This window comes from Callorhinus ursinus, unplaced genomic scaffold (genome assembly GCF_003265705.2).
Source record: "Callorhinus ursinus isolate GAN/ISIS: 27379988/994484 unplaced genomic scaffold, GSC_fseal_2.0 scaffold47, whole genome shotgun sequence".
Classification (NCBI taxonomy): domain Eukaryota; kingdom Metazoa; phylum Chordata; class Mammalia; order Carnivora; family Otariidae; genus Callorhinus; species Callorhinus ursinus.
The window spans coordinates 8,546,597-8,559,982 of NW_027397109.1; the positions used below are offsets into that span (position 1 = coordinate 8,546,597).

General features: G+C 43.3%; 1 protein-coding gene across 2 annotated transcripts in view; it reads right to left on the bottom strand.

The window, feature by feature from the left end:
* The window catches only part of MTMR10 (myotubularin related protein 10), a 50,225-nt gene extending 38,356 nt beyond the window's left edge, over positions 1–11,869 (bottom strand). The window contains exons 1-2 of one of the 2 annotated variants that reach the window (XM_025892958.2): positions 11,366–11,869; positions 10,721–10,781 (exon numbers count right to left, since the gene is read on the bottom strand). In XM_025892958.2, the coding sequence (XP_025748743.1) occupies positions 10,721–10,781; positions 11,366–11,425 (121 nt within the window). In that variant the 5' untranslated portion in view covers positions 11,426–11,869. The remainder of the gene's footprint in view (positions 1–10,720; positions 10,782–11,365) is intronic. The other variant, XM_073882535.1, reaches the window with a different exon arrangement.
* Between the last annotated feature and the right edge of the window lie 1,517 nt (positions 11,870–13,386).

A 13,386-nucleotide genomic window follows, 5' to 3' on the forward strand; every position in this document is an offset into this window, starting at 1 on the left:
TTAAAGCATGGTCTTCACTAAAATAAACCTTAATTTCAAGATCTAAAATTCAACTAGACCCAGGGACATTTTTAAGCATTCTGTCTCCAGGGTCAAGGGTAGAAGAGTGAGGGTACTGATCTACTTCATCCATATTTATCATTGTAAAAACCTTAACAGTGCTGAATAGAACCTGTTTGCTGACAAGCCCCAAATACCTACCAATTCAAGAATGCAACTATAGTCTCAAAACGATCCTTTCGCTCGACAAAACTGTTATGATAAATTTGAGTTGTAATAATAACTTTTATTCAAAGTTCTTAAAAATACACAAGATTATTTTAAGAACAGCAACCTACCATTTACTTGAGGATTTAATTCAAATTTACTCAGGTCAAATTCTCAGCTTAAACCATCTCAGTAATTTTCCATTGAAGACAAATCTCCTTCACATGGCCTGTGAGGCCCTGCACTGCTCACCCTCTGCCACTGTCCTCCTCACCCTCACACCACAGTGCTCTTTTAATCCCTCCTAGGGATCATACTGCTTCCACTGGATGCGGTCTTTGCACATGTTGTTCCCATTTCCTGGAATATTCTCCCTTAGCCTAATCACTTTCTCAGAAATTTTTTTTTTTTTTTAAATCTCCCTGCCTAGATTAAATCCCTCAATCCCAGCATCATATACTTGTAATTCCTAGCATTTACACAGCTACAATTATACATATATTTTTAAATTACTGCCCATCCCACCCTTAGGATCATATGCTTCATGAGGGTAGAAGGTGGTCTGATTTTTCCTCAATGCTGAAATTTCAGTTCCTAGACAAATGCCTAGCACAAGGGTAGGTGTCTATTAAATGAGTGTTGAACATGCAAATGAATTAAATCACTTCACTGCTCCCTGGTACATCCAGCAACTACCACCAATAGAAGAGAGGGTGCTCCAGACAGAACAAAACCCAGGAATTTAATATGGCCAAGCAGCCAAGAGGGTGAGGAGATAAGCTGCGTGCATAAACTCACATGAAGTTAGAAAAAAGGAATAGAATTGCTGTGCGCGCCTATCGCATACATAAGGAGCTGTAATGCAAGTTTCTCAACATTTTTCCCATTTGATTCTTTCAACAACCCGTAAGGTATGGCAGATAAGGGACTTGGACCCAAAGAATCACTTTCCTAAGATTTAAAAAATAATAAGAAGTTGGGCGCCTGCATGGCTCAGCTGGTTAAGCGACCGCCTTCGGCTCAGGTCATGATCCTGGAGTCCCAGGATGGAGCCCCGCATCGGGCTCCCTGCTCAGCAGGGAGTTTGCTTCTCCCTCTGACCCTACCCCCTCTTGTGTTCTCTCTCACTCTCTCTCTCAAATAAATAAAATAAAATCTTTAAAAAAAAAATAAGTTTTCAACTTATAACCAAGTGTTCTGTTATCAATCCAGTATTTGTTTCTCTACGCTTACGTAAAATTAAATGTACTGTATCCAGAAACAGGAAGCACCAAAACTGAATTAAAGATTCAAAGTACTAGTCTTAACTGGATTCTAATGAGAAAAAAATTTTAAATGACAAAGCTATACATTGAAACTCATCAAATAATTCAAATACATAAAATTTAAATCTTCAATAGCTCTTTGAACCCAATGCCTCCCAATATCAGAATGTGGGCTAGTGAATACTCAACCCTTTCTTCCCACCAAGAAATCTTAGCTACCAATTATAAGAGGGCCCTTAACTTGAAAATAAAAACAAAACAAAACCCTAAATTAATTATTCACATTTCACACAGTTAGATGTCGTACTCCTGTAACACTGATTTCTTCATACTAAAACTACTGGCTCAGAAAGTATAACCTACATCACTTCATGCTGTGCCACTTTTCTTAACTAGCAAACTCATCTGCCCAAGGACTCTCAAACCAATGCTACAAAAATTCATTCATTCGTAACTCTAAAGATTCATATATATTTTTTATGTATGTTATACTCAAAAGTTTACTTAAAAAAAAAAAAAGCCATACCACAGGATTTTAGGTTCCTGAGAAGGGGAGAAGTGATAACGGAAAGAGATGGAGGTCTTGTTAGACAGGACATGGCAGCCTCATAGTACCATCAGCCAACTGTATTTATAAAGCACACGCTCAAGGACAGCCCTTCTTCTCTAGCAATATGATCCTCTTATGGCACAACTGTAAAATGTCAAGCCCATGAATGCACTGAGAATGAGACAAAGATAAAAGGAGAATGCATTTAATCATTTAATGAGTCCAGGGGATGGCCGGGCACAGCCCACAGACCAAGTCCAGACCTGGTTTTTGTAAGTAACATTTTACTGAAACATATCCATACTTATTTGTTTGTGTACTGGCTATGACTGCTTTCACGGGACAAAGAGCTGAATACCTGCAACAGAGACTTTATGGCCTTCAAAGTCCAAAACATTTATTGCCTGATACTTTACAGAAAGTTTGCTAGACATGGTTTCTTAAGAACTTTTACATATATTCAAATGGATACAGACACAGAGAGAGATGTGTATATACGTGGGTTAGTAACACAGATGCATATTTTCTACTTTGGCCCCTATAGGCCTAAGGTGTGACACTCCAGCAACAAAGCACATTGAGCACATGGATCTTGGTATTTAAAGACCATTCTCCAATGACAGGAACCTGAGATCCTTGCAAAAACAGCTAATTCCAGGGCCGGGGCAGAGGAAACACAACATAAGTAGGGAGTCTCTGTTAGTTCCAGAATGCCAGGAAGGAAGGAAGGAGAAAGATTGGGGGGGGGGGACATTTCAAAAGGATACAGGCTCCAACATGAAAGAATTCATCAGTCCATCAGTAAAAATGGAGAAACTGTCAGACTAAAGACGCTAAGGAGACATAATGACTAAATGCAATATGGTATCCCTGATGGCATCTTGGAACAGCTAAGGGACATTAGTGGAAAAACTAGGGAAATGTGAATAAAACTTGCACTGCTAATTTCTTAATTTAGCTAAATTTAAAAAGGTCATGTGAGATACTATCATTAGGGGAATCTGGGTGAACAGTATATGTTAACTATGGGCACTCTTTTAGGCAACTCTTGTAAATCCAAGTGTATTTAAAAATAAAACTGCGAAAAAACTGGACAAGAAATAGAAAAGTAACAACAAAAGAAGTTGAATAGGGACTCTCTGGGCTGTGGTCTTTTAAGGAAACTGAAGCGTCAAACAGTGCTGAGAGCGGAAAATGGGAACAAGGCTTTGGGAGAGAAAGAGAAGTCGGGCGGGATGGAGGGGAGGATGAAAAGGAGGGCACTGCTGGATAGATGCTCTGTTTGGGTCTTCTTATCAGCATATAATTAAGTGTCAAGTTAACCTGGCTTGAGTTTTATTTGATAACATTAAATTATGTTCACATGGAACCAGGCTGTAAAATGTTTGGCTCATGTAGCACAGCTGTCCACTCTCCTAATAATTTTCTGCTCATACTCCATAAAAAAGCAGTAACACTGGGTAGGGACTGTTAAAGCTACGGCAAGTACTACAGTACTGGGGGCCAGAACACTAGCTTAGAGACAGGAAAGAAAAAGATACGATACGATACGGCCTCTTCCTAGAGAGGAGAGATACATAAATAGAAGAGTACTGAGACTGTCCTTGCTTCATCTTGAATTACTGAGCCCTAAGAAAGAAAGCTGCCTATCAAAAGCTTCAGAACTCCAGAGGGCCATGAAGTTTTCCCAGGGACTGTTCCTGTGCCTGTCAGGTGCAGAGCAGTGCTGTGCTAGCCGGCTTGCACTGGCTCAGGACCATCTCCAGTTCCCCCCGCCCCACACCCCCAGCCGGGGCTCTGGGCCCTCAAGTTGACAGCCTGCAATCAGCCCTGGTGGGAGGATTTTCACCACCAAGCACTTTCCAGCACACCACTGGAGGGAAGCCACGGGGAGGACTCATGGAAGATAAAGTAGGAAATTTGTTTCACTGTGGGGTAAGCAAAAGGCACCGCAGAAAAAGCTATCTAAATCAGATGATGGATCAAGAGTTTCTACTACAACCTGGGAAGGGATCAAGAAATCATCAAAATTTGTTTTCATAAGACCCTTCCACCCATAAAAATAAGGAAATAAAATTAATAAATCTTCAAAAATGGTATAGCTAAGGAAGTTTTTAGCTTCCAGAGAACCAAAAAATCATGTCATCTTTCATAATACCTTCCACATTTAGAAAGTCAATACATGTTTGATGAATAAAAATAAATTTTCCCATAATACATTTTAGCTTGGAAAATAGTTTAAGACAAAGCCTTACTGTATACAGTGGCTAATTAACCTACGGAATGTGTTTAGGCCAATAAAGAATTCAATGTATGGCTTTACATATGGTGACTGGCTGTCTGGAACTGAGGGGATTCTTGGCATGCAGGACTTTCAGCACTAATACCAGGACGGTCACAGGCAAAGTGGGACCAGTTGTCACCCTAGCTGTAGATAAAGTAGGAATTAAAGTGGCCTAAAAATTATGAAGGGAGGTTGAAACTATACGGAAGACAAACACAAAACGTCTAATGCCATCGTGGGTACTAAGGGTCCAATTTTGCAGGTCACACAATACAGAAAAGCATATAATCAAGTAGCACGTCCAGTAAGTGCCACCCACAACGTGGGCTGAAGGAGGGTTAGAAGTGCAGACCCTGGGAAGAAACCAGAAAGAAATCTTTTTTTTTTTAATATGTTATTTATTTATTTGACAGAGAGAGACACAGCAAGAGAGGGAACACAAGCAGGGGGAGTGGGAGAGGGAGAAGCAAGCTTCCCACGGAGCAGGGAGCCCGATGTGGGCCTTGATGCCAGGACCCCGGGATCAAGACCTGAGCCAAAGGCAGACGCTTAACTGAGCCACCCAGGCGCCCCCCAGAAGGAAATCTTGAAGGCAGAAGAGGACTGAGATCGAGAGAACATGTGATGACAACAGTGACGAAGGCCTAAATAAGGAATCAGGCATCTGGGAGAAAGAAAGGAACCAGCCTGACTGAGGCAAGTATCAACGCTAGGAAACAGTGCAGAGGTCAGCAAGGTGGAGTGCTGGCAAATTACAGGGGTTACAGAATTTGGATTTTTATCTTGGGTAAGTAGGATTTTACCTGTGCAAGTTCACGGAGAGATTCTGAGCAGGAGCTAAGGTACAGAGAGACTGATGGTCAGAAGTGAGGAAGCGAGTAATGAAATGCTGGCCTATGGTCCCGCAGCAGCAGCCTAAGGACTGTTCTGAAGGCTCTATAGGTGAGGGACAAACATGATAGTTATATGCCTCACTGTTCCAAAATGGAGTTACAAGTCCTTTGGTGCTTTCAAAAGCAACACATGTATGAATTAAAAATGCTGCAAAAAATCAGCCTACAATCATCTTTAAAGCCGATCTACAAAAAGGTATTAAAAGAACAACACAAAACATAAAACACCCAAAAGAGAACGTCTACCTTTAAGGGATTTACCGTTCAAGTGAAGAAATAAGAATTACAGTGAGGCAGAAAACAAGAACAGTACAAAAATGATCTAAACAGTGAATATGTAAAAAAAAAATAAACAAGACATCTACCCAACAATGGCTATTTTCATTTTCCAGATGGCCCAGGGTCCTATGCTTTCCTGATCCGATTACAAAAGACTCTGACAATGAGTGCATTCATTATCCATCTAACAGTTAATCTTGATGCTGAAAGCGCTGTTGGCATTACAGATGGGAAACGGGAAAGAGCTGAGCTGACACACAGCCTTAGCACGGTGACTGAGGATCAGCAGGCACTCAAGATGCAGGGCAGAAGTCATTTCCTGACACCTTCCCAAGCCCCAGTCTCGCTTCGGTGACCTTCCTCAGAGCCCTCGCCACCTCTACTCTCCTGAAGCATTTCCCCCAATGAACTGAAACCACCTAAGGGCAGGACCCCAACTTTTTCAGCTTTTTATGCCTCCGCCGAACAGAACAGCATGGAACATGCATTCGATACCTGTGGAACTGTGAACTCGTTACTGTTAGCCAGTGTTTCAAGCTATCCTCCCTCCCACCTCACAGATCCTTAATAAGATCCTGCCCTAGAGTTAGAAGAGAGAAAAGGCCAACAAGTCCACTTACTGCAAAGCTCACCACCTCATGACAAAGCCGCTGGCATTCCACCAGCCTCTGCTTCGACACGGCCATGACAGGAAGTCCACTGCCACCAAGGCAGTCTGTTTTCTGGCAGCTGAAATTGAAAGTTGCTCCTCAAGTTGGGTCAAAATCTGTCACTGCTGTGGAAAGGGCACAGCCAAGGACAGAGCTCTTTTTACCTCACTAGAGAACTTCTAGGCTGACATCCAATCCAGCCCCTCTCCAGTTCCAAAGCATAAATCTGTACCCTAATGTCACCAGTGTGGCCAGGTAGGCCCTGTTACTTAGTGGTTAAAGGCATAGCCTGGGAGTTGGGCTCACAATTCCGGCTCTGCCCTTGCTAGCTGTGTGTACTGGGCAAGTTACCATGTGCAACTATAGTCATCTCATCGGGCACATGAAGATAAATGGGTGCCTCCCTGAGTAAGTAAAAAGAAATCTGTGGCTTTTGTGTTAGCTGGACTTCAAGGAAAATGGAGCCCAGGAGCTTGAACACCTTCAGAAGTCCTCCTTAGTGTTATGCCTCTGCCTCTGTCTAAAACATAGTTTCTGGAAGTCTGGCCACTGGCAGAACTACCAAAAAGGAATCTGAAAATATCCAGAGGCAGAACTGTGCCCATTCTTGCAGTCTGGGGGTGGGTTATTATCCTTGCTGGCCACACTAGAACCCAAGGCAGTGTGGGGATGGGGAAGAGCGATGTGTCAAAGGAGAGAGGGTGCGTTTTTCAGAAGACAGTGAAATGATTCCTAGGCAGACAAAATTACTGATGTTCTCTGTGTAAGTGCTCATTAAATTGTACCTATGGGGTCACCTGGGTGGTGCAGTCGGTTAAGCATCGACTCTTGGTTTCAGCTCAAGTCATGATTTAATGGTCCTGGGATCCAGCCCCACACTGGGCTCCCTGCTCAGCGAGGAATCTGCTTGGGATTCTCTCTTCCTCTCCCTCTGCCCCCCACTCGTGTGCTCTCGCTCTCTCTCTCTAAAATAAATAAATCTTTTTAAGAAATTTATATCTATATTATAAAAATCTTATCAAGTGGTTTCTAGTTCAGATTCCACAAATCAGGTATACTATAAAAACAATTCAGGCAACCAACACAGAGTTCTTAACCTTTTATATTGCTAACTTAAAAACTTCTTTAAAGCCATAGCTACTACCACCATCATTTAACAGAGAATATATACCGAGGAACCTGGAAGAACAAAATCTCAGAATACAGGACAATCCTTTAAATCAACTTAGTGCTGTGGGAAAAAGCTGCAGGACCAAGGGCTGGTAAAAACTTCATCCAGATCTGATGCCAGCCAGATCCTGGAAAACAGTAATCTAGGTCACTATCTTCTACCTTGTCCACAGGGGTTGCTGTGATGCAGGCACACCACTCCTCTAGCACTTTCCCCATCTAGCACAGAGCCAGGTACCCAGCTCAGGTGCTCAGTGAACTGCTTCAGCAGTCCAGCAGCTATCCGAAAAAGATATGAGCATAGTCTGGGGTGCCTGGGTGGCTTAGTCAGTTAAGTGTCCAATTCCTGATTTTGGCTCAGATCCTGATCTCGGGGTTCTGAGATAGAACCCCACATCAGGCTCTGTCCTGGGTGTGGAGCCTGCCTAAGATTCTCTCTCCCTCTCTGCCCTCCCCTCCAAAATATATGAACATAGCCTGGCAGTACTCGCCCTTAACAAATATATGCTGGAAATACACGCACACACACGTATTTAAAAATTCAAACGCTCCCTATTTTCAAAAGGATTGGGGTGATTTTACACATATACAACACAATCATTAAAAGAACAAGATTCCTGTAATGATGGGAAGATGAAGAGAAAGCCCAAAGCTAACTGCTTTGACAGGGCACTGTATCTCAGTTCCAGGCTCAGATAATAATTCTCTTAAGACGTGTGGCTCTCGGAGACAGCAGAGACACATGGCATAAAATAACAGTCTCCCACTACTGAATCTGAGAGCTGGTCTGTCTGCCTGTGTGTATGGCTATGGTAACAATTGTGTTCTAGGAGTTCTTTCATTTAGTCAGACACTCAAGCAGCAGCTCAATGCACTACACTAGACATCAAGCCTACAAAGCTGAATTAGACACAAACCTCTATCTCAAGGAGATTCATGAACAAGGCAAACTGAAAATTACTAACACAAAGCACAATCGAAATTAAATTACCAGGTTCTTCTATTTTCTTCAATTTTCTTCACTTAATAAAAGATGAAGATCATTTTAAATTTAGCCTTGTTAAGTTCCAAAGGAACACACAGTAACTGCACCCGATTCATTTCGTGTCTAATTTTCATCTGCTTGTAAAAGTTCAAACTTTGGGCAACTGAAGTAGGATATCCTTGAACCTAAGGCACTATGCCAAAGTATAACATGCAATACTGTATCTCTGAACAATTACTTCTTGTTCCGTGTGCCTGTGTAAAGCCACAGGTGACTTGACCAAGCTTCCTCTTGGTTTCTGACTGTAACTAAGGCAAGAACTATACTATTAAGCCCTCTTAGTAAAAACCCTAACCTAGCCCAGGTCTTTAGATCACCAATGCCTCAATTACTTTCCAGCTGTCTTCCAGATTTCACAGGTCGAGTAGTAGGACGCAGGCCAGAGGAGGAGCAACGGAGGTTCTAGTGGTAGTCAGACAGGTGGCTCAAGAGGGGAAGTAGGAAACAGAGACAAAAACGGGGTGGCCAGGTAGAAAGAAACTGGGGAGTGTATGGGAAGGCCAAGATGAGAAAGAAAGGACTGAGGAAAGAAAGCAAAAGACACACTCATCTAGGATTGGCTAACTGTTTTGTAAGAAAACAGGTTAGCTGCAAACAGAACCCAGCATACCAGAGCCGATGTAAGAAAAAGTAACACGTATCAGAATGTCTACATTTAGCTGCCCTTTCTAGGACTCATAAACCACTTATAGGCAGGAAATGAGTTCATATCTTCCCCCAGAGAACTGTGACTTTTTAGTAGAAAGGTAAGCTTTTAGTTAATTCTGTAGTTCTTTCTGCTGATATTTAATAACTCTTTCATAAGCATATCTTAAATATAAAACTCAATCCTAAAAAATCAAGCACTATCATTTATATCTAAGACCTGTGGTTTATTAATGCCAAATCATAATATCAGAAGAGGGAAATCAAGGCCTATGAACAAGGCCTATTCAGACAAAGTAAAGGAAGCCAAAGTTCAATAGCTCATAGGCACTCACTCAATTAAGATGAGTACTGTTTCCCACAGCCGATTTTTTTTAAATGCCTGGAGTGACTAAGGCTAAAACAAGAGCATGCACAGGGAGCAAAGGTTACTTATTATTTCTACTGTTCACTCTCAGGAAAAGTACAAAGGATTATTTAGTACACACTGGTTGGATAAAAAGCATTAACAAAATAAAGGCAAAATATTTATAACTAAGTCCCATAATAAAGTTGAAAACAATTTTTAAGAGTTAGCATCTACAATATTGAACCACAGTTTGATTGTAATAATGTTTGTTCCTACTTAACATTCAAAATTTGAAGCACAAAATAAAGTTTCCATATTCAATTACTACCTATAAAGTTCTAACCACTTTACTAGATTTAGCATTAAGTAATGACTAAGATTTTTAAATGTTGACAGTAGCCGCACAAATTGGTATTTGATTAGATTTCAGGTTGAAAAAAACAGGCTTTCCTATCTGGCTACTCCTCGCAAGAATCATATTAAACAACCAAATTTTCCTAATCATTACATAATTGTTAGACAATTCAAAATACCAATTAAATCATATTTTATATACTTTAAAACTTAACTCCTACCTATCACCAATTCCTACCTCTACCTCTTAAGGTGTTTCAAGGTAAATTCTGTTCTAAACCAGTGCTTCTCCACTGGGAGGAGATTTTGCTCCTGGACGCAAAAGACAAAAAATAAGTTTTGGCAACGTCTGGAGACATTTTGGTGGTCACACTAGGAGGTGGAGAAGGGGGTACTACTGGCATTTGGTGAGTAGAGGCCAGGGATACTGCTAAACATCCTATAACGCACGGGACAGTCCCTATACCAAAGGATTACTGGGCCCAATATGTTTGGCAGAGCCTCTGTCGTGAAACCCCATTCTAAACTGAAACAATTTGCAAACACAGCTGACACCTTCAAAAAAACAATTGCCATGTAAGTAATTCGATGTTCACTAAGCTTTGTTATTGGTATAGCGACCCAAACATAATAAAAGTTGCTTTTCATACTATTAAAATGATGACCTATTAATCATTAATGCATGAAGTTGCAGACAAGAAGGGCAAAGGGTACTCTCACTACCTAACCAATTAATGATTGCTTCAAAAATGAACATTTCAGGAGACAAAAAAAGAAAGGAGGTAGTGATATTCTTGAGAGCTTTCTAGGGTGCTTACATTTTCAAGGACAAACACTAAATTAATCACTACTTTTTGTTGCTGTTGTTTAGTTCTAACCAAGTTTTTCTGTCATCTCAGTCGTTAGACTTTTAACCAGATAAAGTTTAACGTAAATACAAGGGAGAAGTTAGCCACATAGTACTAGTTGGTAGAATAATCTTGGACCAAAACACATTCCTCAAGTATCTGTTGAAACTCTGATGTTTACCTGGCAAAAGGACTGGCTCCAGTTTTTTAATCTTCGGTTCCGAATTAATCTTATCGTCAGTCTGAAATACATTAGCAAAATAAATCAAGATCAAAACTTTTCCTCCCCGTGAGATATACGAAAGCAACTTTTGTTTTCTAAGTGATGACACATGCAACAGACACATATTTCCCCCGCCCCCTTAAAATCTTTCACGTTTTACCAGATCTTTTAAAGGCCTCTTCATTATCAATTGGGAGTCTGACAAAAATATTAAAACGGCCTGTGCCGCTTCCAGGTGTTCACATTTATGACAGGTAACCTCTTCCACCAGATGCCCACAAGCGATGCAATCGTGCCGGCGGCCACAGTGCGGACAACTGCCGGGCGAAGAACTAAATAAATCCAACTCCAAACACTCCCTTGAGTCTCATCACACGGCACAACTACGGCTCACAGGTCTCCGGGCTGAGAATGGCTGCGGCGAAGTTTTACAAGTTTCCACCGAGCCAGTGGGGGCTCCCGAGAAGGCGCTCTTCCCGGCGTCGGGGCTCTGGCAATCGCGCGGCTGGGAACAGGGAGACCGGGGGAGCCTCCCGGGGGTCGGCCCGGCGGCTCCCAGGAAGCGCCAAGGAGAGGGGCGCTCGCGGGGCGGGGGTTGTTTACCTGGGGCGGCGGCAGGAGGTAGGACCTGAAGGTGGGTCTGGGAGGCTTGAGGGAGAACATGGTGTCGCCGCCTTTTCGCTCTGGCCGGGTCGCAACCCGGGACCGGCCGCCGGTCAGCAGTAGCGCCGATGCCCCCCGATGCCCGGGGGTTCGGAGCTGCGCGCGCGGCCGCCCAAGCCCCGTCTGCGGCCAGCCGGGCCGGGCGGACTGACGGGCGGGGACACGGCGGAGCGCCCGCCCGAGCGGGGAGGAGCCGGGGCAAAGTCGGGTCGACTCGGGTGCCGGGGCCCATCCCCGGAAGGGGCCCGGCGCCCCGCCCCGAGAGACGGTGCGTGCGGGGCCGGCGGCCGGCCTCTAGGCCGCGCTGGTGCCGGAAGGCAAGGCTCGGCCCGCTCGCCTGCTGCCGGGACCTCAGCGAGGGCGCCGGGGGGAGCGGGGCTCGGCAGCCATCTTGAGAGCGCAGCCTAGGGACGGCGCTCCTACGGCGGCCCGCAGGGCTCACGGCGCCTCACGGGGACCTACGGCGGCCCGCGGGGGTCATGGCTGAGGCTGGAGGGGGCCGGCCACCTTGACTCTGATCTCTCTCTTTTTTGGCTGCTCCGTGCTCTCCTTTCCCGGGACAGCTCTCTGCGCAGCTGCTCGTTTGTCACCCAGCTCGCGTGACCATTGTGGTTTTTAAGTCGTGTGGAGGAGCCCGGGACACTGGGGAAGGGGCCTCTGGGGCCCCGGACTCAGTCACATTGTGCATCCAGCGTGTGAGGGACCCGCACTGGGAAAGTGGACTGGTAATGCCAGCAGTGACCAGGATCAAACGTCCAGCGCGGTCTGTACCGCATGTGATAAAGCTCAAAGGCTCCACAATTGGGGAAGATTTTCTTCCATCATCCCGTCTGTTGTCTTTGCCCAAAGCTTTGAGGCTGGGATGTCCTACCAGCTGAGCCGACTGCTGATTTCCGTGGGATGCGCGGGCCTGGGGACTCGGCAGATGATATCGGCAGGCAATCCAGACTCCTCAACTTAGTTTACTAACTTTTACCCTCCTTATTAAAATTTAATGTGGAAAAAGACATTAAGCAAGTTACCTCCCTTTCTTTTCTTGCCCATCCTCGCATGTAAAGATAACTAGTGAGCAGAAAAATGATCAAAAGCCCAGTGAGAGTGAGGCACTAACAGTGTGGGGGCCTTCAATAGGCTATGGGGCAAATAATCCACCCATTAATTGTAAAGAACAGATGAATTTCAGCATATCGAGCACAGGGCATTTCTTAACTCTAAACTGGAGCAGCCTTTGGTGGAAAGGGGCCAGTGATGTATCATTTTGGTGAGTCTATTAGTTGAGACTTGATTCTTCTTCGCTTTGAAGAATAAAACCCTAATCCAGCATTTTATAACTAATGTCACAAGGAAGCTGCAGTGTGGTCATATGAATCACAATCATACTGACAAGTATTGCTAATTGAAACATTAAATTTTAAGATTCAAAAGTTTGCTTTTTCTCTGAAAATAACTTATCCTGGATTCAGAACCCTACTGATCTTTGTTGTTAATTTGGGTAACACATGATTTCATTTGCTCAGGAACCACAATTGTACTTTAAAATGTTACGGTCATGTGGTTTTAGGTGTTAAAAACACTTGTGAACATATATTTTTTTTAATTTTTATGAATAGTCTGTGACTTTTCTTCCTTAAATGGATTAAAAAAAAAAAAAAAGTCATGCAAAAAAGATCAGATCTGTGGTTACCAGAGGTGGAAATTGGAGGAAGGTGGTCAAAAGGTACAAACTAATGGTTCCAAGATACATAAATGTTAGAGATGTATAGCGTGGTGTAATGTATGGTTAATACAGCCGTATGATAGATAGGAAAGCTGTTAAGAGAGTAAATCCTATGAGTTCTCATCACCAGAAAAAAGTTTTCTCTTTGCTTTCTCTTTATTGTGTCTGTGTAAGTTGATGAATGCTACCTAGACCTATTGCAGTAATCATTTCACAGTATATGTAATTCAAACCATTATGCTGT